Genomic DNA, 27,412 nt, shown 5'->3' with positions numbered 1-27,412 from the left:
TGCTGGTTGTTGGTATAGGGTCCTTTAAATTCAACAGGAGCTGTTTCAGTGTGGTGATAGGCTTGTAGGCTACCATGATGCATGGGGCTGGAGTAGTCATCTTCTCCGAGATATCTTTAACGTATGGCAGGGTAGCTAGAGTCTGTGGGAGTGTTGTGTTTTGTTTAGGTCTGTTGTGTAGGAATCAGCAGACTGCACTTATCAGATACCCATTGTTCCTGAATACGTGGTATAAGTCTGTTTCCTTGGCTGCTTCTAGTTCCTGGGTGCTAGAACATAACAACACAGTACAGGCCCTTTGGCCCTCAATGTTGTGCTGACCTGTGGAACCAATCTGAAGCCTATCTATCCTACACTATTCCATTTTTGTCCAGTGAGCATTTAAATGCCCTTAAAGTTAGCTAGTCTACTACTTTTGCAGGCTGGGTGTTCCACACCCCTACTACTCTGAGTAAAGAAAGTACCACTGACATCTGTCCTATATCTACCACCCTCAATTTAAAGCTATGTCCCCTTGTGCTAGCCATCAACATACGAAGAAAAATGCTCTCACTATCCACCCTATCTACACCTCTGATTATTTTATATGTCTCAATTAATTCACCTCTGAAACTTTTTCTCTCTAACAAAACAGCCTCAAGTCCCTCAGCATTTCCTCATAAGATCTTCTCTCCATACCAGTTAACATCGTAGTAAATTGCCTCTGAACCCTTTTCAAAGCTTCCACGTCTTTCCTATAATGAGGTGACCAGAACTACATGCAAAACTCCAAAGCAGATACACCACTAGTAATTGAACTCCAGGATGAACATTTCCCATCAATCACCACCCTCAGTCATCTTGTGCAATAGCCTATCGTTGTAAACCTTATCAAACGCCTTATTGAAATCCATATACACCACATCAACCGCCTTACCCTCATCCACTCGTTTGGTCACCTTCTCAAAGAAAGCAGTATGTTGTGCTCATTTAATTAATGTCCTGATCGGGCTCCACCAGTGGGTGTTGGGATGATTGCTCCTGTAGTTGAGTATCTGGTCAGTGTGTGTGGCTTTCCTGTAAACAGCATGAGCCAAACTAACGTAGTTTACAAAATACCATGCAAGGACTGCACAAAACACTATATAGGACAAACAGGAAGACAGCTAACAATCCGCATCCATGAACATCAGCTAGCCACAAAACGACACGACCAGCTATCTCTAGTAGCCATACACTCAGACAACCAGCAACATGAATTTGACTGGGAAAACACCACTATCATAGGACAAGCCAGACAGAGAACAGCCAGAGAATTCCTAGAAGCATGGCATTCATCCCCAAACTCCATCAACAGACACATTGACCTGGACACCATATACAAACCACTACAGCTGAAACTGACACCCGGAAACGGCAAGAACATCCATCAACAGACACATCGACCTGGACCCCACATACAAATCACTGCAGCTGAAACTGACACCCGGAAGCGGCAAGAACAAACCAATATAAATACCGGAAGAAACATCAAAGCAGCGCTTCACACGAGGCTCCAACAGCACTGATGATGTTCCCTAGCCAGGGAACGAAACGTTTGCAGCAAAAACTTCCAGCTCGGCGAGCAGAACCACAACAACGGATACCCGAGCTACAAATCTTCAATCAGATTTTAAACACTGGTCTGCAGTTCTCCATTGGCGTTTTGTTCTACTGTGATGTCTAGGAAGGGGGGTATGTTGTTGTTCTCTTCTTCTTTGATGAACTTTATACTGGTAAGGATGTTGTTTATGTGTTTGTGGAGATCTTCTAATTTGTTGCGTTTTGTGATGACAAAGGTGTCATCCACATAGCGGACCCAAAACTTGGGCTGGATCATGGGAAGAGCTGTTCGTTCTAACCTGTGCATAATTGTTTCTGCTAAAAGTCCTGATATTGGTGATCCCATAGGTGTCCTGTTGATTGGTTTGTAGGTATTTTTGTTGAAGATGAAGTGGATAATGAGGCACAGGTCTACTAATTTGAGGATGCTGTACTTGCTGATGGAGTTGGTGCTGTCAGGTATTTGTGGCCTTGGTTCATCTAGCAGTGTTTCTTTGGATAGGTGATGTGAATAGGGCCATCATATTGAAGGAAACCATGACCTCGTCATCCTCTTTGGTGATATTAAGGAATTCCTGGGTGGAGTGGATGGAGTGGCTTGAGTCTTCGACTAGGTGTTTCAGTTTGTGTTGCAGTTCCTTTGCTAGTCTGTATATCAGTATACCAGGAAGTACCTCAGACTATGATCTGAGGGGGTTGGGGGGGGAGGTCCTTGTTAATGTATCTTTGGTAATCCGTAGAAACTGGGTGTATTGGATCCTTCAGGTTTTCTTTTTTGGAGGTCTTGTTAATTTCACCTGTTTTGTGAAGTTTTCTTCAGGTTGGTGTCATAACATTTTCTCGCTGTGGAATCGGGTCCATTGCCACCTGTTGGTAGGTATCCGTGTCTGTGAGTAGTGTGTTTGCTTTTTCAATGTATTGTGTTCTGTTCAGGATGACGGTCATGTGCCCTTTGTCTGCCGGTAAGATTACGATATTGTTGTCTTTTCTGAGTCCTTCCAGTGCTTTCCTTTCCAGAGTGTTGGTGCTACTGTTTGTCTGACAGCCTGCTGAATTTTTTTCCATAAGTCCGTTGTCTTTCAAGGTGGATTCCAGTGCTGCTAGGAAGTCCTTTTTGTCCGCGTCGCTCTGGTTGACGTTTATCTCTCGTACTAGGACGGCTTTTTCCATGTCTGAGAGTGGTTGGTCTGACAGGTTCTTTATCCAAGGCTCACTGGATTTTTGTTTTACTGAAGTGTAGGAGGCTGAAGGGTAATCTTACAGAGGTTTACACAATTATGAGTGGCATGGCAAAGATCTTTTCCATAGGGTCGATGATAGCGAGTTTTGAGAAGATTTGTAGCTCCAGTTGAGGATCTGGATATAAGTTTGCTTGTCGAGCTGGAAGGTTCGTTTTCAGACCTTTTGTCACCATACAAGTAACGTCATCAGTGAGCCACCTGTGAAGTGCTGGTGTTATGCCATGCTTTCTATTCGTGTGTTTAGGTTTCCTTGGGTTGGTGATGTCATTTCCTTTTCTTTTTCTCAGAGAGTGATAGATGGGGTCCAAATCGATGTGTTTGTTGATAGAGTTCCAGTTGGATTGACATGCTTCTAGGAATTCTTGTGCATGTCTCTGTTTGGCTTGTCCTAGGACAGATGTGTTGTCCCAGTCAAAGTGGTGGCCTTCCTCATCTGTATGTAAGGAAAGTAGTGGTAGTGGGTCATGTCTTTTTGTGGCTCGTTGATGTTCATGTATCCTATGTTTAGTTTTCTGCCTGTTAGTCCAATGTAGTGTTTGTTACATGCTTGCAAGGTATTTTGTAAATAACATTTGTTTTGCTTGTTGTCTGGATAGGGTGTTTTGAATTCATTAGCTGCTGTTTTAATGCGTTGGGGGTTTATAGGCTACCATGATGCCAAGAGGTCTGAGTACCTCCATAGGGTGGGTGTGTTCAAAACTAAGGGCATATTTTTAAGGTGAGAGGAGAAAGATTTAAAAAGAGCTTGAGGGAAAATGTTCACACGGAGAGTGGTTCATAAGTGAAATGAACTGCTAGGGGAAGTGGTAGATGCAGCTACAGTTACACCATTTAAAAGACATTTGTATAGGTACATGAATAGGAATGGTTTTGAGGAATATGGGCCAAATGCATGCGGGTGAGACTAATTTAGTTTGCGAAACTTGGTCAGTGTGAACGAGTTGGTGTGAAGATCTGTTTGGTGCTCTGTGACATTATAATTATGCCGCTGCCTCCCGCGATAAACGTTTACCTCCAGAACATATGTACCCAGTGTTGAAAAGGGCACAGTGACATAATAAATGCCCCCAAGGTGCCAGTGCAGTTCAAGTCTTTTGTTTAGATAGAAAAAGAACAAAGGTAAATAATTGTTTTTTGAAAGGATATCTTCAGGAATGTTCAAACCATTTTAAGCTACTTCATATCATTGCTCTATGCATAGTTTAATGATGCTTTACATTTATAACTTTCTTCTCATTTGTTTCCTTCAGTATGGAGAGAAGAATGGTGTTTAGATGATATAACTGTTACCATTAGGCTATAGAAGTAGTTCAAATACATTATTAAGGTTTTCAGGTAATCAAGTGCGCTCAAATTTTGCGAGTACAGTGTTCCAGCAGTAGCGTTGACCACAAGCCATTCATTTTCCATTACATTGATATTTCTTGTGAATTAACCTGATGAGCGCAAGATAAAAGTTTATTTTTTTTTAATTTCAGCAATTCTCCATTTTACTTAATCTTAAAATATCTGTTCCTATGGTTTTCTGGACTGTAGCCTGATTCTGCCCTCTGTGAATGCATGAATGTTGCAGGGAGGGTGAGGACAAGTTTAAATAATTTATATAAGACATTAGTTCAGCAAGGTTTGTGAAGGTTTGTAGCTCAGTTTGAGGTTTAGGATGTAGGTTTGCTCGCTGAGCTGTAGGTTTGATATCCAGACGTTTCATTACCTGGCTAGGTAACATCATCAGTGGCGACCTCCAAGTGAAGCGAAGCTGTTGTCTCCTGCTTTCTATTTATATCTTTCTCCAGGATGGGGTTCCTGGGGTTTGTGGTGATGTCATTTCCTGTTCGTTTTCTGAGGGGTTGATAGATAGCATCTAGATCTATGTGTTTATTTATGGTGTTGTGGTTGGAGTGCCAGCCCTCTAGGAATTCTCTGGCCTGTCTTTGCTTACCTGTCCCAGGATAGATGTGTTGTCCCAGGCATAAAATTCACCAAGGAGGAAGAAACCGACAACAAACTTGCATTCCTGGACGTCACTGTCGAAAGAAAGGACAACGGAGAACCACAAACCTGCATATACAGAAAACCGACAAACACTGACCAAATACTTAACTACACCAGCAGCCATCCCGACACACGCAAACAAAGCTGTCTCAGAACACTATTCCAATGAGCCACCACACACTGCAGCACAGACGAACTTCGGAAAACAGAGAACCACCTATACAACGTATTCACGAAGAATGGATACTCAAAAAATACAGTGCGCAGATTCCTCAAGAACAAACCATGACAAGCAGACCAAACACAGCCAGAAACCCTAACCACCATACCATACATCAAAGAAGTTTCAGAAATGACAGCTAGACTAATAAGACCCCTCAGAATCCTAGTAGCACACAAACCCACCAACACACTCAAACAAAAACTAACAAACTTAAAAGACCCAGTACAACCCATAGACAAAACCAATGTCATCTACAAAATTCCATGCAAGGACTGCCACAAACACTACGTAGGACAAACAGGAAGGAAGTTAGCCACCAGGATACACGAACATCAGCTAGCCACAAAAAGACATGACCCTCTCTCCCTCGTAGCCCTACACACATGAAAAAAAACACCATTTCGACTGGGACAACACACCTATCCTGGGACAGGCTAAGCAAAGACGTGCCAGAGAATTCCTAAAGGCCTGGCACTCCAACCACAACGCCATAAACAAACACACAGATTTAGATGCCATCTATCAACCCCTCAGAAAATGAACAGGAAATGACATCACCACAAACCCCAGGAACCCCATCCAGGAGAAAGATATATAAATAGAAAGCAGAAGACAACAGCTTTGTTTCACTTGGAGGTCGCCACTAGCCAGGTAATGAAACGTTTGGATGTCAATCCTACAGCTTAGCGAGCAAACCTACACCCTAAACATTAGTTCAGACTTGACTAGGGCTTTCTTACAGTTTTGGGCATTGCACTTTAGGATGAATGTGAAATCACTGGAGAATGTGATGACAATGGTTTCAGGGATGAAGATTTTCAGTAATGAAAGTAGATTGGAAAAGTAGGACTGTTTTCTTTGGACAATGGAAGACTGAGAGGAGAAGGTATTTAAAATCATGGGGAATCTGAAAAAAGTGGATAGAGAAAGATTCCTCCCACTTTGAAAAGCTCAAGGAACACAGATTTAAAACGAGTGGTAGAAGAAACAAAAGTGACATGAGAAAAGCTTTTTTCTCACAGCGAATAGTTAGGATCTGGAATACATTGTATACGAGTGTATAGAGGCAGGTAAAAAAGCTGTATTCAAAAGGAAGTTAGATTGTTACAGTCTATTCTGATATAATGTTCGGTTCCCGTGTGATCCCACGTTATAAGAAAACCAATGGGACTGAAATTGCATTATAGCCATTTCAGATAAGGAATGTTTGGATTCTACAAATAATGGTCTAAATTCTTCAATCATGTTAAACCCAATTCGCGTTAAAGAAATGCATATTATAGCAGAAGCGACTGTACTTGAAAAATGACAATGCATGAGGTTACAGGGAGAAGGCAAATAATGGCAAGAATAAGAATGCTAATTAAGAAAGGCCGCACAGACAGGATGAACTGAATGGCCTCCTATAACAATTTTGTGATTGTGTAAAGAAGAGGCTGGCTCTATTGGGATGGTTGCAGTCATGTATCTCATGGCCACTGTGTAACCACCAAATGGAAACTGGCCACCATATCTGAATGTACATGTTGCTGGGATTTTGATTAATTCTTTTGTGGGATGTGAGTGATGCTGGTGATGTCCTCAATTGTTGCCTATCCCTAATTATCCTTGACCGTAGTTGAGAGTCAACCACATTGCTGTGGATCTGGAGTCACATGTAAGTCTGACTAGGTAAGAACAGATTTTTCTCTCTTAAGAACTTTAGTGAGCCATGTGGTTTTTCACTGCAATCAGTGATGATTATCATTACTTGAGATTAGCTTTAATTCATTTTTTTTTTATTAATTCAAATTCAAGTAAGCTGTTGTGAGTTTTGAACCTGTGAACTTAGGATATTAGCCTAGATCTCTGGATAATGAAACAAGTGAAATTCCCTTGACACCAGTGCCATGATTTTGCTACCAACTATCCATGGCCTTGTTTTTTCCTATCTTTATAATTTCTTCCAGCCATATATTCCTCCAGTGTCACTTCACTTGTCCAATTATGGCTTTTTGTTCATCTTCTATTTTAATCATTTTACCATTGGCAGCCCAGAACTATGGAAGTTCTTCCCTAAACTTCTCAATCACTCTATCAACTTTACCTCCTTCAAGTCATTCCATAAAATTTTTTTGATAAAGCTTTTGATCATCTGTACTAATATATTCCACTCTGAATCTAAATTTATTTGAGATTCGCACATGTGAAATGTTTTAGGATGTTTTACCATTTCTTGGAGAAGTTCAGGAGTTACTTCCAGGATCTTGACAAATGTTTATCCCTCTGCAAAACAGCTTAACTGGTCATTGTTGCCATTATGGGAGCTGGCTGCACACACAATGTCTGCACACAAAATTTCCAACTTTACAGTGATCAGTGTATTTCAGAAATTGTTGCAGGGTATTCTAGAAAGCTCTGGGGTTGTGACAGATGCTATCTAAATAATAGCAAGTTTGCTTTTCTAGGACTTCCACAGCCACTGGGACACTAGATGGTTAAAAGTTTTTGATTTTCTTGAAGTTTCTTTCTGTGCTTATACTGCCTCTTGTGGTGATGCATAAATGTTTGTTATCCACTCATACTTCAAGGCACCATCTTCAAGGCCAAATACTGAGTGGCAGGATTTTTGATAAGCAAATGGTGTTTGGGTCTACTCAGTACTCTACTGTAGTGTACAAAATCCCATGCAAGGACTGCACAAAACACTATGTAGGACAAACAGGAAGACAGCTAACAATCCACATCCATGAACACCAACTCGCCACGAAACGAAGCTATCCACTCAGATGACAAGCAACATGAGTTCGACTGGGACAACCCGACTATTATAGGACAAGCCAAACAGAGAACAGCCAAGGAATTCCTAGAGGCATGGCACTCATCCACAGATTCAATAAATAAGCACATCGACCTGGACCCAATATACCGGCCACTGCAGCGGACAGCTGGAGCTGACAATCGGAAGCGGCAGATACAAATCACTATAAATGCTGGAGGAAACATCACAGAAGCGCTTCACAGGAAGATCCCAAGCACTGAGGATATCATCTAGGCAGGGGACGAAATGTCTGCAACACAAATTCCCAGCTCGGCGAACAGAACCACAACAACGAGCACCAGAGCTACAAATCTTCTCCCAAATTTTGAGTCTACTCATGTTGCGTAGACTCGAAGAGGATTGATGAGTGGTGGACATGATCTATATGGACTTCAGAAAGGTGTTCAACAAGATTCCTCATTGTGAACTAGTTAGCAAGGTTAGATCACATGGAATGCAGGAAGACACTGAACTGACCTGAATGTAGAAGACAGAGGATGATGATGATGGAGGGTTCCTTTTCAGATTGGAGACCTGTGACCAGCAGTGTGCCACAAGGATTGGTACTGGTCCATCAAGTAAATAAATGATTTGGATGAGATCATAGGAGGTATGGTTAGTAAGTTTGCAGGTGACATCAAAATTGGAGGTGTAGTGGACAGTGGAGAAGGTTACCTCGGAGTACTATGGGATTTTGATCAGATGGGCCAATCCCAGGAGTGGCAGATGGTGTTTAATTTAGTTAAATGTGAGATGCCATAGTTTGGAAAGACAAATCAGGACAGGACTTGTACACCTAATGGTAAAGTCCTGGGCGTGTTGCTGAGCAAAGAGACCTTTGGAGTGCAAGTTGATAGTTCCTTGAGAGTGGAGTTGCAGGTAAATAGGATAGTGAAGAATGTATCTGGTATGCTTGCCTTTATTGGTAAATGCATAGAGTATTGAAATTGGGAGGTCATGTTGAAGCTGTGCAGGACATTGGTTAGGCCACTTTTGGAATACTGTGTGCAACTTTGGTCTCGTTGCTTTAGGAAGGATGTTGTGAAACTTGAAAAGGTTCAGGAAAAAGTTACAAGGATATTGCCAGGGTCGGAGGGTTTGAGCTATAGGGGGAGGCTCAATGGGGGAGCTACTTTCCCTGGAGAGTTTGAAGCTGAAGGGTGACCTGAGAGAGGTTTATAAAATCATGAGGGGCATGATGAATAGGGTAAATAGCCAAGGTATTTTCCCCAGTGTTTGGCAGTCCAAAGCTCGAAGACATAGGTAAAGGTGAGAGATGAAAGATTTAAAAGGGACCTAATGGACAGTGTTTTCATGCAGAGGGTGGTATGTTTATGGAATGACCTATCGGCGGAAATAGTGGCAGCTGGTACAATTACAACATTTAAAAGGCATCTGAATGAGTATATGAATAGGAAGGGTTTCAGAGGATATGGGCCAAATGCTGGCAAATGGGACTAGATTAATTTAGGATATCTGATCAGCATGGACAGGTTGGACTGAAGGGTCTGTTTCTGTTCTGAATAACTCTTTGACTGTGTTCTTGTATTCATAGCTGCACCTTTCCTGCAAGAGTTTCATATTAGGGATCCAGAGACTGAACATTGGATTTTTTTCTTTCTTGTTGATGATAATGCCCTTGCCAGCACCCAACAAGTTTGAGTCAGGACTGGTGATAGAACTTAAAGCCCTTCCTGACTGGTATAGCTCACTCTTTTCTTGGGAGGCATGTTTCTTTATCACAAATAGGGCACAAAATATGATATCTCAACTTATATCAATTGTCCATGTAATGAAAATGGTCCATATACTGGCTATTCTCCCTCCTCAAAGCAAAACATGATTATCTCATTTACCTCAAATAACAGTAGCCTTTTTATGATGAGATACTGAATACGTTGCATGTGTACTGTCTGGAGTTTAGAAGAATTTGTGGGACTTGACAGGGTAGATGCAGAGATATTGTTTCTGCTGGTCAGGGATTCTCGAACATGAGCACAGTCTCATGGTAAGGGGCTGATCATTTAGAATTGAGATTAAAAGAGAAAAAGTATAACAAAGCAAAGATAAATGGGAAAACAGAGGACTGGGAAGCTTTTAAGGAGCAACAGAGGATTACTAAGAAGGAAATATGCAGAGAAAAAATGAGGTACGAAGGTAAACTGGCTAATAATATAAAGGAGGATAGTAAAAGTTTTTTTAGGTATGTGAAAGGCAAAAAAATGGTTAAGACTAAAATTGGGCCTTTGAAGACAGAAACAGGGGAATATATTACGGGAAACAAAGAAATGGCAGAAGAATTGAATTGGTACTTCAGATCTGTGTTCACTGGGGAAGACACAAGTAATCTCCCTGCAGTAACAGTGGCTGAAGGACCTGAACTGAAGGGAATTTATATTCGCCAGGAATTGGTGTTGGAGAGACTGTTAGGTCTGAAGGTTGATAAGTCCCCGGGGCCTGATGGTCTACATCCCAGGTTACTGAAGGAGGTGGCTCGAGAAATCGTGGATGCGTTGGTGATTATTTTCCAGAGTTTGACAGATTTGGGATCAGTTCCTGCGGATTGGAGGGTGGCTAATATTAAACCACTTTTTAAGAAAGGTGGGAGAGAGAAAGCAGGAAATTATAGACCAGTTAGTCTGACCTCAGTGGTGGGAAAGATGCTGGAGTCTATTATAAAGGATGAAATTATGACACATCTGGATAGTAGTAACAGGATAGGTCAGAGTCAGCATGGATTTCTGAAGGGGAAATCATGCTTGACTAATCTTCTGGAATTTTTTGAGGATGTAATTCTGAAGATGGACAAGGGAGATCCAGCAGATGTAGTGTACCTGGACTTTCAGAAAGCTTTTGATAAAGTCATACATAGGAGGTTAGTGAGCAAAATTAGGGCGCATGGTATTGAGGGCAAAGTACTAACTTGGATTGAAAGTTGTTTGGCTGATAGGAAACAAAGAGTAGTCATAAACGGCTCCATTTCGGAATGGCAGGCAGTGACCAGTGGGGTACCGCAGGGATCAGTATTGGGACTGCAGCTTTTTACAATATATGTTAATGATATAGAAGATGGTATTAGTAATAACATTAGCAAATTTGCTGATGATACTAAGCTGGGTGGCAGGGTGAAATGTGAGGAGGATGTTAGGAGATTACAAGGTGACCTGAACAAGTTAGGTGAGTGGTCAGATGCGTGGCAGATGCAGTTTAATGTGGATAAATGTATGGTTATCTACTTTGGTGGCAAGAACAGGAAGGCAGATTACTACCTCAATGGAATCAATTTAGGTAAAGGGGCAGTACAGAGAGATCTGGGTGTTCTTGTACACCAGTCAATGAAGGTAAGCATGCAGGTACAGCAGGTAGTGATGAAGGCCAGCATGCTATTAGCCTTCTTAACAAGAGGGATTGAGTATAGAAGCAAAGAGGTTCTTCTGCAGCTGTACAGGGCCCTGGTGAGACCACACCTGGAGTACTGTGTGCAGTTTTGGTCTCCAAATTTGAGGAAAGACATTCTGGCTATTGAGGGAATGCAGCGTAGGTTCACGAGGTCAGTTCCTGGAATGGCGGGATTACCTTACACTGAAAGACTGGAGCGACTGGGCTTGTAAACCCTTGAGTTTAGAAGACTGAGAGGGGATCTGATTGAGACATAAGATTATGAAAGGATTGGACACTCTGGAGGTAGGAAACATGTTTCCGCTGATGGGTGAGTGCTGAACCAGAGGACACAGCTTAAAAATACGGGGTATACCATTTAGGACAGAGATGAGGAGAAACTTCTTCACCCAGAGAGTGGTAGCTGTGTGGAATGCTCTGTCCCAGAGGGCAGTGGAGGCCCAGTCTCTGGATTCATTTAAGAAAAAGTTGGATAGAGCTCTCAAGGATAGTGGAATCAAGGGTTATGGAGATAAGGCAGGAACAGGATACTGATTAAGGATGATCAGCCATGATCATATTGAATGGTGGTGCAGGCCCGAAGGGCAGAATGGCCTACTCCTGCACCTATTGACTATTGAGATGGGAAGAAATTATTTCACTAAAAGGATTGTGAATCCTTGGAATTCTCTGTCCAACAGAGTTTTCAGTGCTCCATCATTGAATATTTTAAGCCTGAGATAAACATTGTTTTGTCTCCCAGGACTTCAAGACATACGGGGAGTGGGAGAGAGTGTGGGTTTGAAACCAGAAATCAGACATGATTATATTGAATAGTGGACAAGTTATGTAGACCAAATGCTTCTTTTTCTTGTGAACTCTTTTAGAGTCAAAGAGTCATAGAGATATACTCCTGTACTTCAGGGTGTTTTCTTTTTATGCTGTGTAATCAATGCCTCCTTTGCTAGAGCTTTTTTAAAGTTGTGTCATTACTACGTTTTGTTTGGCTGAGGTTGAGGCTTTTATTTGGCTCAGGGAGTGGTCATCAAAAAGCATTGGAGATGCTTGTCAAAACACAATGGTCACAATGGTCTATGCTATTTCTTTCTACTGTTCATTGTTTCTAAATTCAAAGTTTACATCATAGATAAAAATCAAAGACTCTCATTTGGCCTACTGTTGTTCCTTGTTTATATGTTCATATTTGAGCTGCATAGTATTCGAAGGTGACCCAGGACATTCATCCAAAGTCAGAGTAGTTGAAACCAGAAAACATGAAGTTAAGTGACTGAAAAGCAGATGTGATAAATGTTCAGAAAAATCTAGATGGGGCATAGACATTCAATGGAATATTCATAACGTATGTGGATGTTTGACTGCAGGATTCGTGCTACAAGTGATACAAACTCAGATTGACTAATCTTTTTGTTTTTTATTATTATTTAACAAATTGATTGAAGTAGACAAATGAAGTTTAGAGAAAGGACTATATGGAGGATTAAGAAGGGGGCAGCAATATCTGTCCGTTACCAAGAAAGGGAAAAGATTTGGTAGAATTATTGTTAATTACTTAAAATTTCCTGTGAATGAATTATTATTGCATTTACCTACTAATATGTCCACCAAGCAAATGGAGGATGTACAAAATATTTCATTCCCCAAAGCAGTGCCCATGTCAAAATCCTGGCCAACAAGTTCATGCAGAAATTAGAGAAACAAATTAAAGATAGATATGATACTGAAAATAACTCCTGTCTGTAGCTGACAGCAAGCAAAGTCAGAAAGGAAATTGAATACTAATTATCTCCTATATACATGCTCAATATTTCAAAAAAACAGGCAAGGTTTAGATCTCATTTCAAAGAAACTGATGGAAATTTATTTTCTCTGTAGTAAATTTTATTATTTTAAGGCCTCTGATATACTGTGAAGCTGGAAAGCAAATTGAAAATAGGGCCTTAGTCTCTGAAATTCTCTCCTTGAATTGCTGAGCAATCTATCAGGTGACAACCCCATTTAAATGCAGCAGGAAATAGATGTTGACAACGTATATTTAAAATGTGTTTTTAAATCAAGTTTATGTAATCTTAAGCTTGATAACCTCTGAAAGCTTGAAACCTTGAAGAATTATTGTTGTGTGGATTATGAAATGCCTACAAAGGGATAGGATATTTTGCTTGTTCATTGCTTCAGTGGTTAGCTGGATAAACTTAGTGTTTTGAATGGGTTTGGAGTTAATGAACATGCTGCTTCCCAAAAGAAGGTACATGGTTAATAAAATGGAATGTGCTGGAAAACTCAGGTCTTGCAGCATCTGTGGAGAGAGAACAGAGTTGACATATCGAGTCTAATATGATCATTCTTAAGGGCTTTCAGACCTGCCTCTACAGTATTTTGCTTTTATAGGCGATTAAATAGTATCTGTGTCACTGGAGTTTAGGGCAGGTTCAGCAATAATTAATGAAAATATGGGGATGGGTAAAAATGCTGAAGTGTCACAAATAGGATAATTTCACAGACAGCTTCACAATTATCTTTCAGATAGAGGGATCATATTGTTCAGTATGCACAAACAGCCTGCAAGACTCTTTAAACTTGCCCAAAGAGGAATAATAACTGCTTGCATTGATAATTCTTAACCAATGGTTTTCCTGTTTGAAATTATATTGGTTTGGAAAGAGCCTCTGCACAATGTTCGATAAACCTTAATTCAGAACATAAAGCTCCATTAGTGTCTCCTGGTTGATATTGATGAGAGCATTGATTTAACTGAGGCAGCATACAGAAGCAAAGGGCTTACAGATATCTTTCATCGGGAATGAAGAGAACGTATGCAGAATTTTCCTTCAGATGACTAATTGACCAAGTTTTGTCTGATGGACCAGTTTGTATATAGCGCAAGTTTTCCACTTCCAAGGAACATCTGTTTAGACTTTTAGACATCCGTTTAGATTAGCAGGCACACTGTAGTAAGTATTTATCTTGAGAGACGTAAATTCAGTTGAGCTTGTTGATGTGGATTGATCCAATTTCAACTTCGTACTGATCTTTTAGAATTCTACAGAATACATTTTACTTTATATAGTCACCTTTTGCATCACTGTAGCTTCCACACCCAACTGAAATATTTATAGAGTTCATAACTTTTCACTTACATTGAGCAGTTCATTGGAAAACAAATACGAGGCACAGCATAATGGGGAATGCTGTATACTTTGATTACAATGTAGGGTTTCCATCTGGAGAAAATCACTTGTAATGGAATTTCCACAAGCAGGTAAGGATGGTGAGGGAGACAGCTGCAGCATTCAATGGACCCTCTTAAGAAAAAGATTGCGTTTGGGGGAAGGTGGGCTCATGGAAAGAAGGAGCAGCTGGACAAAGATTTCCTCAACCTAATGTGAACCGCAGGCTTCATCTTATGTGTATACTGTATGTGCTTGCTTGTTTAACCTTAATTTGCCTTCATGTTTGTATTGGCCTGATGCCGAAGGAATAAAAAAATCCTTGCTTAATGATCTTTGGGTCATCAGTGTCAATGTGTTCAAATTGCATTTTACATTTCTGATATAGTTGGCAGGATTCCACAGCACCGGCATGGGCATCAGGTCATGGCAGAGGAATTGAAAGTAATATTGTCTATCATTGGATGTTCAAGTATTAGTTCAGGAAATTGGATCTTTAGGCCAAATTCAGGGTGAGACTCCCCCTGTGCATTTTCTTAACACTGTAGGAAGGAATTGATACTCTTGGTTAAATATTCTACTTGTTAATGAATAAGGCACTGGACAGATTTGAGGGAAGACTGGAAACACCTCATGATCCAGCAATTGAAAATTGGATTGAATATGCAGAACTGGTTGGGGCCTCAACGTGAGTGAGCATCTGGCATTTGTGATGCAATGCATAGAGAAAGCCATCAGGAAATACTTGGCAGAGGTACAGATGTTTAAAGAAGTTCATAGTAGCTCTTTGAGGTACTAATAAGGGTTTTAGGGGACAGTTTTTATGAGTACAAGCAAGCCAAAGGAGAAGATCTGTTTTTCATAATCCTGAAGTTTTTAATTGCCCCCATCTTCCTGGATCCCTCTTTGAAATTAAATCAGGGAAAAGCTATTGATGGACCATTGAGCACAAACAGACATGAGAATGTCCAAATAAAGTTGAGGCTTAATAGTGATAAAACTCAATTAACTTTCTGTGAAGTTTGGGATCACATCATCCAGATAACAGGAATGATTGGACAACTAAATCCAGGAAAGAGGCTACCATTAAGGAAGTTTGTTGTCAGTGTTGATGGGGTTATACACCTGATGCTGAAGAGATATTTGGAACAGATTGCTGCACAGCAAGTGCAAATCCAGTCCTTGCTGTCCTATCTCTGTGGTAAACTTTAAGGATGATTCTACCCAAGAACTGTTCCATCGAGATATTGGAATTGTGATCGGGCTGAGATTCAATCGAGACTACTGTTAACATGACAACCACCTCTGTTTTCTGGCAGAGATGTCCGCAATTGGCTGACTGAGGCAAATATTTCTATCCTCATTTTAAAGATGCACATTGGCACTTTAGAGGAGAATTAGAGAAGGTAGCTTGTTCCTACTCTTAATAAGTACAGGAAAATTTTCAGTAAAGATTATGATGACATTGGATATTGTGACATGGTAAGCCACAGGATTGTAATTAAAGATGATTGTCCAGTGGAGATTCTTTGGCCCTAGATTCCACTTCATTGGGAGGAAGTCTAGGGCTACCTGCAAACGTCTTTGGAGTGAAATGTCATCTCAGTTGTCAAGTCCATACATCTACTCCCATAGTTATGGTCAGGAAGAAAGACAGAAATTTGAGGATGCATGTTGATTATCAGTCAGTCAATACAAAGACTATAAGGATGCTTATCCTCTACCTAACATCGAGGTAACATTGCAAGTTTTCCTAAGTGCCAATTATTTCTGCAGTTTTGGTTTGACCCACAGTTATAACAGCGACATATCTCTGAATAAGTCAGCATTCTGAACAGGTACTGACAGACTTTATGATTATGTGAGCATGCCTTTTAGGCTCTCTCTGGCCCATGCCACCTCTGTGCATGTTGGATAAAGCTTTTAGCAATCTTAATTTCAATCCCATCTTGTCTATCTGGACAACATACTCACCTTCAGCTTGACATTTGAGGCGATCCTTGCAAGACTAGACATTCTCTTAGCCCATTTGCTAAAGTTTAACTTGAACGACTTTAAACCAGAGAGCAGCCAAATTTTCAGAACAAGTGTATGGTATATTGGACACTTACCAAGGAAGGCATTACTCCTGATGGTGAGAAAATCTTAGTGGATAGAGGAGTGGCCTTTGCCTAAGACAAAGAGGAACTGCGTTGGTTCATTGGTCTATGTGGTTAGTATAGGAGATTTGCGCAAGGCTATGTACAGTTGGTTGCCTCACTCCTTGATTTACTGAGAATGCCAGAGAATGCTGAGGGAGTGGTTGAGAAACAATGTGTGAGGTTGGATACTTCATGGAGCATCACTGGGAGTTTGACATCAGCATGTGAAGACTCCTTTTGCACCCTCAAACAAAAGCTTGTCTCATCACTTGTAATGGCTACCTAGATTTTCAACTGCCTTTCGTGCTGGAAATTGACACTGGATCGGGGTGTGTTCTGCCACAGTTTCAAGGGCAGAAAGGAGTGGTTATTGCTCATTCCAGGTTGAGTGTCAAGGTAAATGAGAGGAATTTAGAGAATTATTCCAATATGAAACTCGAAATGCTACCCTGAGACGGGTTATTTCTTAGAAATTCAGACATTCTGATCAATGCAGCATTTTCAAGCAACAGAAACCCAATGAATGCTGAACTCTCAGTTTCGATTCAAGATTGTGTACAACTAATGTACATGCTCATGAACTTTGTTGGAAAACTTTCCATGCCTGGCTAGAGGGACCTATGGGTTGACACCATTCTCATGCCCAAGTCAAAGGCAACAGTCTGACCTATTTCCCTATGAAATTTGAATTAAGAATCAGTGAACTGTCACTAATGCACTTTTGAGTGATATCCAACCGGATCCAGAGAGTTAGAACCAGGCTTGGATTTAATTTTGCCATCTAACTTAAAATAGTTTCAGCTAATTGCTGGCATTAGTGCACTGCACCATTGCTGGAAGGCCCACCATCCATCCACCTAGCACCAACTGAAAAGAGAGAGTCTAAACAGTCACAGAAAACACTGACGGGCTAGAAGAGGATGGAGTGATTGTGTGGTTCTAACAAGGAGAGAGAGAGACAGATGAAGTCTCCAAAATTAATTGTTGATGTCAGTTCATAATCAAGGAGGATATCAAGGCACAGAAAAAATGACTGCCCTGACCAGACAGCTGTTGATATTGGTGACTGCTGTCAAAATTGAGAGATAAACTTTGGCTGAAGCAGGCAAATGACTTTATCCTAGCATGGGATTCCTGGTCACCAAGAGACTTCTAGAGGTCCTTACGATGTATGTTATGGTCCGTGTCCCCAGTTGAAATGTTCTTAGTCGTGGAATATCTTCACCAAGTTCACCAGCCTTAAGCCATTTCTACCCATGACCAAAAGGTCTCCACTATAGAATTGAGTTTTACTGGGTGATTGTGTCGTTGTACCATGTCAGATTGATAGTGATCATGGACACAACTTCAAGATCAAGATGCTAAGGAACTTTGCAAGATCTATGGCATTACCATGAACCATACCATAAGCAGAGTGGTAATGAGCAATGCAATAGCTTCAACTACACTCTGCATGACCATCTGTGAACCAAGATTGCTGGGAACAAACAAGTCGCCTGAGGACCTTCCAAAGCTAGTTTATACTCATAATATCAACCACCCCCCCCCCCCCCCCCCCCCTCGACATTTATCCATAGGCTACTCTCTGCACTACCTTCCAAAATTGGAATATCAGAAGTCAGAATAAGATACAGGATTCATAGGACTTTGATACAGAGTGGCTACAATAGGTTCAGGCCGGCCTCAGGAAACAGTTCAGAGGGAAGTTGCTTCAGGCCAGAATCCTTGTACATGATATGGAAGCGTGCAGTCCACTCAGTGCTATAGCAGAACCTGGGGTTCAGTGTGTGATGGCTTGTGTGAAGTGGTGTCAGATAACGATGTGAAATCCTGGAGTGACCTGCATTTATGAATCCAGAGGGTGAATCCATTGTGAGAGGCGTACGCCTACCCTGGAAAATAGCATAGGAAGGACCTTTTCGGAGAAAGAAATTAGAGCAACATGAGCTGTTGATTAAATGATTCCTGGAGACCTGACTGACCAAGGTCCCTATGTGGATTATTTGCCACAAAGCGTAGATCCTTTGGAAGTAAGGAAGTGAAAAGATCTTGAACAAATTATGGCTATATCCCCAACCCTTACAGTTTGCTTCAATTTGGGATGAAAGAAGACTGCTAGAATTGAGCATCCTAGCCATGGCACTATTGAATCTGTTAATTTATGCAGCTCCTTAGCACACAGTCACTGTTTAGTTGCCAAGATGGCAAGTTTCAAGCAGGAATGCCTGTAACAGAACCTCTGGCAATGGTGGTGACAGTGAGGAAGGGTGCTCAGCAGGGAATCTTGAGCTGTTGTGCCAGGACTTCTAGCAGCAAGTGGCAACAGTGTCGCATGGCAACTGGAGCAGTTGAATAGATCCTCTCTGGCAAAATAAACTGTTCTTGGGTGAAGGTGGATTCAGGGGAAGGAGCACTGAGACAAAGTGTTCCTCAACCTAATGTAAACTGTAGGCTCCATTACATTTAAATTACATTATGTTTAATTTTAATTTCTTTTCATAGTTGCGGTGATCTGCTGCCAGTGAAATAAACAATCCTTGCTGCATGATCTTTTGGCTGTCCATGTATTCAAATCGCATGTTACACACTGAATACAAACAAGGTGCTCCTCACCTGGAGGGAACAGAAATGATAGAAAAATCCATATTATCTGTTGGCCAGATCAGATTAAGTTTGATGAAGGCAAGAGGTATCAGCTGTTTCCCAATCCTGAGATTGTCCATGTGTTGTGATGACTAGAAGATTCTTAATGGCAAGAGTGTCAACTGTCCTTCGAGACTAATAATTTTTGAAACTATAACTATTTAACTCAGAATTTTGTGTTTTGATTCTGAAATGTTTGAGAGATAGCAGAAAGTATTTGGGGAAGGTTTGATTTCCGAAATCAGAAAGCACCTCAATAACAAGTCTGTTTTTCTTCCTCTCCTCCAGTATGTTTTAATATCACACAGCTGCTACTTTTCATTTCCTGATTGGTACAGCACAAGGAGACCAAGGAGTACCACGTCAGCATTTGAAATCTTTAATACCAGCCTTTGCTTCTGTATATTCACTAACCTCGATTGCAATATAGTGTCAATAATCATCACAGCGGCCATTATGAGGTTTCTTATTGTGGCAGTTCTAACTATATGTCTGTGCAACAGCACCAGTGCAGGTGATCAGAAGGATAAGGAAAGAAAGTATGCTTCTCAAAGTTCGGGGCAATTTCAAGAATCGGGGACAATTGAGATGAAATCACCTAATCTGAATGACGAGGAGTTTCACTCTGGCCATATGCCTGATTATTTGAAGTGTGACTCCTGCAGAGCAATTTCTTATCAGGTAGGTTGAATGCACTATACGATTACTGACTGCTCTTTGGAATTTGTACCCTCACACTTAGAGACTTACTCAGTTTTCTTTTATTTTCTGTAAACTCAGCCTTTTATCTGTAACTACATATCACCGTTTTCTTCATAATGCTTAATTCAACCAGGTTCACAAAATAGCTGTACAGTTTATTTCTGTCAATTCAAAAGTTGCTTTCAGTACAAATATTAAATTTATTATTAAATTAGAGCGCAGAAAAGGTTTTCAAGGATGTTACTAGGATTGGAAGGTTTGAGTTTTGGGGAGAGGATGGACAGGTTGGGACTTTTTTCCCTGGAGAGTGAGAGCTAGAGGGGTGACCTTATAGAGGTGTATAAAATCATGAGGGGCATAGATAAGGTGAATAGCAAAGGTGTTTTCCCCAGGGTGGTGAAATTCAAAACTAGAGGGCATAATTTTAAGGTGAGGGGAAAGTTTTAAAGGGGACCTAGGAGCAACTTTTTCACAGAGGGTGGTGTGAATATGGAATGAATTGCTAGAGAAAATGGAAGATGTGGGTACTGTTAAAAGACATTTGGACAGGTACACGAATAGGAAAAGTTGTGAGAGATATGGGCCAAACGGAGACAAATAACTAGTTTAGTTTGGGAAACTTGGTCGGCATGAATGAGTTGGACTGGAGAGTCTGTTTCTGTGCTATATGACTACAATTTAAAATAATAAAATTTTAGTAACACATGCTTTTAAAAAGCAAATTCAAAATGCCTACAATATAATGGTGGCTGCACTTTAAGTGCTTCTTTGACTACGTGTAATTTCGTGACATTCTGAAAGGCACTATGTAAATTTAATTTATTTTTAGTAAGCTTTGCAGAAGGGCGTAGAGTGTAGTCATATCTCCAGTATCTGTACTGGTTGAGTGGGCCAGGAAATACTATTTCTTTGTATATAAAATGAGTTTTGACAATCAGATCTGTCGAACGGTTAAATTTTATTTTGTTATCAGTTGCCTCACTAAGTTTTAAAGATTTCTAAAAATGAAACTGGCAAATTTGTTTTGAGTGCTCTACCAGTCAGCATAAAGAGCTGTGGATAAATCAGTGGCACAGATAAGGCGGGGCTGTCCCACAACAGGCCATACGTTTTTGAATTCATGATAAAAAACTTCATGAGTAATGTTAGATTCTCATTGCAGTCAGCATGTATTGTAATTACTGTGGGTGATATCTTTCTACGTAATTAGTTATTAATTGCTAGTTGCTATTAAATTAATTTATACAGCAAATACATTCCTGTTAGCATGATATTTGAATACATTCTAAGAAGTAGTCCTGATATAGGAAGCCAGATCTTTCCCAGGTATTTTTTGTTTCAGTACAGAACATTAGAACAAAACAGAACAAATTCCTTCCACTTTTTATCTTGCTGGGATTTGAAGAATGTCTGAACTCATTGAGGGCAGTTATTTTAATCCATAAACTCTCACAAAGTTGAGAATAATATGATGGGTATCATTGGAGTTTGGAACTGCAAGAAATACTCTTGATGAAGAGCCTTAGGCTGAGAATGGGAGTTTGTTATTCCAATGTGGTAAATTGTGCAGCTGTAGAAGTATGATAGTTATCAAAAGAACAGACTTTACTTCAGTTTTAAACAATGACAATTGTTATTCACTCTGTGCTGTAAAGATGCAGGAATATCTTTCGAAGTGGGAATCAAAAATCTCTGCAGTGAAAGAAGGGAAAGCGGTATTGAATGAATCTGATTACACCGATGCTTTGGAGAAATGCTGCTCCCAGAGTTGGGAAAAGTGAGTTTCTGTCAGATGACCCTTTACACAATCCCAGATAAGTCTCCTTCCTTACTTGTCTTGTAAAATTTTGTGAATGGCTTAAAAATGAATAATCGTGTATAAAGATATTTTTGAACCAAGATTACGTGTCATAATTCAGCAATTATGAATGATTTCATATTAGAATTATTTTTATACTTCAATAATACTGTATTTTTATGTAAATGCAGCTACTTGAGAGTGCGTTATTGCAGACATTTAAGTGACTATGTAGAAAGGGACTAATGGCTCAACTGCAGCTTTTATTTATGTAACACTTTTAATGCAGTAAATCATCCCAAGTTGCTTCGCAGGAGTGTTATAATGCAAACTTTGATGCTGAATCACATAAGAAGCTGCACATTTGTTTGAAGCAATTTAAGGAGATTTTTAAAGAGTGAAAAAGAGTTAGTGAGGTGTAGGAAAGGAATTTCAGCACTTAAGGTCTAGTCAAGTGAAGGTTCAAAATATTAGAGATGAAGGAATAGAGATCTTAGAAGGTTTTGGGATTTGTGAAGGTAATATAGATACCGTGATAATTAACAATTATATAAAAAGATCTGACTGAAAATTTCAACTGATACTACTTATGGTTCAGGTCGGAGGTTTTAAAACACCATTTGGTAGAACAAGGTGTAATCACATGACTTGATTGTTTCTGAAAATTATTTGTTTATAAGAGGTATGAATTGACTTTATTCAGGTTTTAATGTTTATCAAGAAATAATTTTAAAGAGTGATCAATGAATGATTTACTTATTGTCACATAAATCTTGATGAAACAGTGAAAAGTATTTTGTCACCACAATACAACACTATTTTGAGGTACAATAAAGATAAAAAGAAATTACTTAAGTAAGAGCTCTTCTTCTGTTCAAATTGGGGTTTCAAGCACAGTTTCAGGGCTTGTGCAATATCTCTGCAGAGTGTTCTAGGCCTCAAGGAGTCCAAGGAATTATATGAATAGATTACAATTATTTTTTAACTACTATAAAGGTTACTCGCCCCCATGTCTGAAAAGTTTTTCGAGAATTACCTACAGCATGGAATAATGGTAATTATTTTCAAATTTTATATAAGTTGTAATTATTGAACACTTAAAATAAACAGTGTTGTCAGCAGTATGAGTTTGGTTTCATAGAGCACAAAGCACACTATGATAATTGGCAAGGATAGTTCAGTGTCAACATTTGATGACTCTGTAGAGCATTGAGAATAAATAACACTTTCTATTGACTCTCCAATGGCAAAATAGGGACATTTGTGATCAAAATCAAGACCAGACTGTATTCCCACATTAGTAACTCAGTAAAAGAGCTTCTTCTTATCCATTATACATTTCACCTATCATCATTTAATCCAGTGCTTATTTCTTCCAATTAAGCTTGTCACAGTCCAGCTTCTTCCGAACACATAAAGAATAATCATTTGGCTGAGGTGTGACACCCAACTTCTGTAAAAGTTGGTTTTTCAAAAGAGAAGAACAAAAAAGGCAATCTTTATTTTAAAAGTTCAGTTGAGTGTCGAAAACGTATTAAATACTTAGATATATCTTGGAACAAAGTGTGCGTTTAATGATATGTCTTGTGCTGTTGTGTCTGTATTATTAAATCAGGCATTCGGTTCAGCACATTTGTCAAGATTTGTTTCTCCAAAAGACTTCTACCACATTTGTTAGATTTTGCTGGTACTGAATCTATAATTAAGAGCATACCTCATTGTGACTTGACATAGAGCCCTGTGCAAATTATATTTTTGTTCCATTAATGCTTTGCAGGCATGGCGTAATAGAGGTGAATGGCATTAAACGTCTATCAGGCCCTGGACTAGAGACTGAAGATTTTACAGGAGTGATGGTGATGAGTGGACCATGGCCAGGACGGTAAACATATTACAAAACAGTAATTTGAATAACTAAAGTGTAGTAGCTATTATATTCCATTGTATGTATCTCTTCACTTTAGAGATTTTAATGGATAACATATTTATGTTTTGATAAGTGTAGTTGATAAGTTGAAATGTTACAGGGGAATGTTTGGTGGATCGACTCACAAGTAAACAATTGTTTCTGTGTAGTTTTGACACTGAATTTCCAGAAATAATAGGACATGGTAGTAATTTTGTTAAAGATGTCACCTAGTTTGATATAGCTAACTCAAACAATCACAGGTTTCTATTCTTAATGGAATTGCAGTCTTCTCACTGAACACCATCACAAACTTCAAAGTGAAGATTGCCTCAGTGATGCCATCATGTGTGGAGGAACTCTTGCATTCATGCAATACCTTTTACATTGCTCAGAAATGTTTCAAAATGCTTATAAATACTATACATCAACAGTACTGTTATATCAAACAAGACATCATTTTGTGGACAGCAAAGAAAGAAAATCTTGCATTTATATTGTACTTTTCAAACCCCTCACACAACTCAGGTAATGAAATATAATCACTGTTGTAGGAAATGCAGCAGCCAATTTATGCACCACAGTTTCCACAGACAGCATTATTAGATAATATGGGTATGGGCTGTTGATCAAGGGATAAATATTGACCTGGAACCTGCCAGGATAACTGCTCTTGTTTGAAATAATCCCATGGGATAATTTACGTTCGTAGGACCACAGGACACTGTGACACTCCGAAAGGCGATGTGGGGTCTGTTTGATGTCTCATCCAGAAGCTGGTATCTCTAAAACCAAAATTGCAGGTTAATTAGACAATATGGAGTACTGCAATTTTGGGTTTGGAGATACCAGCTTCTGGATGAGACATCAAACAGGTCCCACCTCACCTTTCAGAGTGTCACAGTGTCCTCTGGTCCTACGAACGTAAATTATCCCATGGGATTATTTCAGAGATGTCGTGGCACACCCCTGGAGTGGGTGGGACATGAACCTAGGTCTCCTGGCTCAGACGTAGGGACATTATCACTCTGTCACAACAGCTTATTAGTACAGCATGGAGAATCAATGTCAAATGATCACATAACTGACTAGGAATTGAAGCCATAACTTTCTAATTCACAAGTGTTTGGAATTCTATCAATTGAAGTACAACAGACAAGATTGTACACACAGCTATGTGTTGAATTACTGGGCCAGTGTGCAATAAACAGAGTTGAAACCAGGATAGGGAGGATCAAATAATAATCACTGTAAATGTCTTTCTGGTCAAAGAACTGGATTGCCAAACTTGTGGACAGGCAGTTTACTCAGTAATTCAGATTGAAAAATAATTGTTATATTGGGATAATTAAAGAGAAGAATGCACAGAAGGTAATTTAGGGGGAAAATGCAATTATATTGATAACTAGTAACACAAATTCTTCAGTATAAATTGAATTGAAACAGCAGGCTGGAGATTAGAAACCCAAAGTTTCTTCTGTTCACAAAAATAATTTGGAAACATTCAGCAACCTATGAGTATTTGAAAGACAGTGCAATGTTTGGCATTTTCATTTTCAAATACTGACTAGTTCACTGTGTCTTTCCAAAAATTATCTGTTCTTTTAGTTCTCCTCCATTTACTTGCTATTTTTCAATTTTTTAATTGGATTCCTCTTGTTTGGATCATTAACACATCTGTCTAATTCCTATAGGTTGTTCAAAATGTGCCAGGCTTACCTCGGAGAGTTTTCAGAAGAGGACATTTACAATGAATTCAGGAAAAATCGAGACTATTTAGAAGATTTTCTCTGTTTTGGTAAAAATGGAGCTTGCACCAAACATAAAAGTTTCCAAACAGCATTTAAGGATGAAATATAACCATTTTATGTTGCCTGTTCAAATGACAAGTGCACATGAGGAATTTGGGTGATGGTGTGAGCAGGTGTTAGGGCTGGGGAGGGAATCAGCGCATTTTTAAAATTCATTCAAACTAATTCAGGCCCATACCCAAATTTCTGGTATTCACTCGTCATAAAATAATATATAATAGATTAATTAATTCATCTAAATGTTATTTAAAATGCTGATAGATAGTCATGCTTTTGTATCCTTATAAATTATCTTGCTGATGTTCCAACACATTCTTCCATATAAATATTGAGGCCCAGAAATCAATGGAATCCAATAGTACATAGCCCTCACTACTTAAAAAGTCTGCGTTTAACTGTCAACTCTTTAAACTAACCAAAAAGCAAAAGCTGTTAATTATTTGCATTAGTGTTAAATTCAAAGTTGCCATTTTGTTTCTTTAATGCTCCAGTTTTATAGGCAGAAACAGCTTGAGGCCAATGTTTTGTTGGAAAATGAAGTAATGATTGATGTGACTTTCAAATTGTGTGAACTCTAAGCCACCTATGATAAATTGTTATCTTTTCTAATGGCCCTGTGTGCAGGCATTATTAAAGCTGAAACTATGTCTGGACAATTACAACTGACATAACTTCTGCAATGCTTTTGAATTTAGGGAGACTGAATTGTAATGTTTGGGTCATTCATACCACCAATACAAATATTCCACACTTTCATTCAATACTCTAGCAATTTATATGAATGTATGTGTTCTAAATAGGGACTGGATCTGAATTTATGTGTAAGCAAATGTGTTGTCAGTGGAGGTCTGGAGAACAATCAGATTCATAATCATTTATAGGTTAAGATATGTGTAAATTGGTTTTAATCTTTTTGAAAATAGTTCTCTCTGCTTTTGAATACTGTGACCCATTTATTAGTTTGATTTCTTGCCGGAGTTGCCATTCTTCACAGACATGCCAAGACAGTGAATATCAGCAGATAATCTTTCCTGGCCTGGTGACATTGGGGATGTCTGGCTGGGGTGGAGGAGGGCACAATATAGAAACATTACAGCTAAATACACTATTATCTTCATCTGTGAGCCATATGTACATCCTTGATCAAATACCACAAGTGAAGAACTTCAAGTTGGCACAGCTTTACAATCACCTTGGTTGGAATCAGTGAAGAACAGTTACATTGTCTGGTTATACTTCACTTTCACTAACTTATCGGTTGAGGAAAAGTACAGATAATTTATAACCTGGAGATAACAATGGTATTTATTATAAGTTCTATTTAAAACCATGTTTGAGACTGGACTTTCCACAGTTCACTGAATATTCTTTTATTGACATATAGCTGATATTATTCAGTGATCACGTTTGTTCTGTGTGCATTTGAAATTTGCAATTTAGATTCAAATACCATGAGACAAGTGGAAAGGATTCCCAAGAGAGGTACTGCAAGCATGTTTTTGGCATTTATTCTATTCATTCTGAAATTTAGTGTTAAGCTTGAGAAAAATAAAAAGTTTGCATTTTTAAGACGTGGTTTTTTTTTATATTTAATTCCCTCAAAGATTTGCAGCTACTATTTTAAATTAATAGTTAATATCACTGTTGCTTAATTAACAGATTATTCGTTATATGGAGCAAATGTATCTCCACTTTTGGAGGCATCAGATTGTGGAGCTCTCTATGATCAGAAATACCTTTCTATCTTTGACATTAAGTATCAACTTCAAATACTTCAGGCCAAGTATAACATGGAGCTAGATACATAGTAAAGCTCCCTCCATATTATCCCATCAAACACTCCAAGTGCAGGGACAGCACTGGGTTAGATACAGATCAAAGTTTTCTTTAAATTATCCCTGTCAAACACTGTCAGAGATTGTAAAACTTATATTATACACAGTGTTAAGTTCCCTCTGCTCTGTCCTATCAAAGGTATGACTAACAGATGTGCCATGAACTATGGATGGAA

The 27,412-nt window shown here is 39.4% G+C and overlaps 1 protein-coding gene across 5 annotated transcripts in view; it reads left to right on the top strand.

The window, feature by feature from the left end:
- Window positions 1-26,900, top strand: part of LOC132829611 (marginal zone B- and B1-cell-specific protein-like) — a 28,769-nt gene extending 1,869 nt beyond the window's left edge. For all 5 annotated transcript variants that reach the window (XM_060846900.1, XM_060846897.1, XM_060846896.1 and 2 more), the window contains exons 2-5: window positions 19,688-19,865; window positions 21,542-21,663; window positions 23,462-23,566; window positions 25,285-26,900. In XM_060846900.1, coding sequence (XP_060702883.1) covers window positions 19,773-19,865; window positions 21,542-21,663; window positions 23,462-23,566; window positions 25,285-25,450 — 486 coding nt within the window. In that variant the 5' untranslated portion in view covers window positions 19,688-19,772 and the 3' untranslated portion in view covers window positions 25,451-26,900. The remainder of the gene's footprint in view (window positions 1-19,687; window positions 19,866-21,541; window positions 21,664-23,461; window positions 23,567-25,284) is intronic.
- Window positions 26,901-27,412: the final 512 nt, after the last annotated feature.

The sequence above is a fragment of the Hemiscyllium ocellatum genome, chromosome 29 (genome assembly GCF_020745735.1).
Source record: "Hemiscyllium ocellatum isolate sHemOce1 chromosome 29, sHemOce1.pat.X.cur, whole genome shotgun sequence".
Classification (NCBI taxonomy): Eukaryota; Metazoa; Chordata; class Chondrichthyes; order Orectolobiformes; family Hemiscylliidae; genus Hemiscyllium; species Hemiscyllium ocellatum.
Note: the sequence above shows the minus strand (reverse complement) of the source record. Positions and strands in the feature narration are given on the sequence as shown.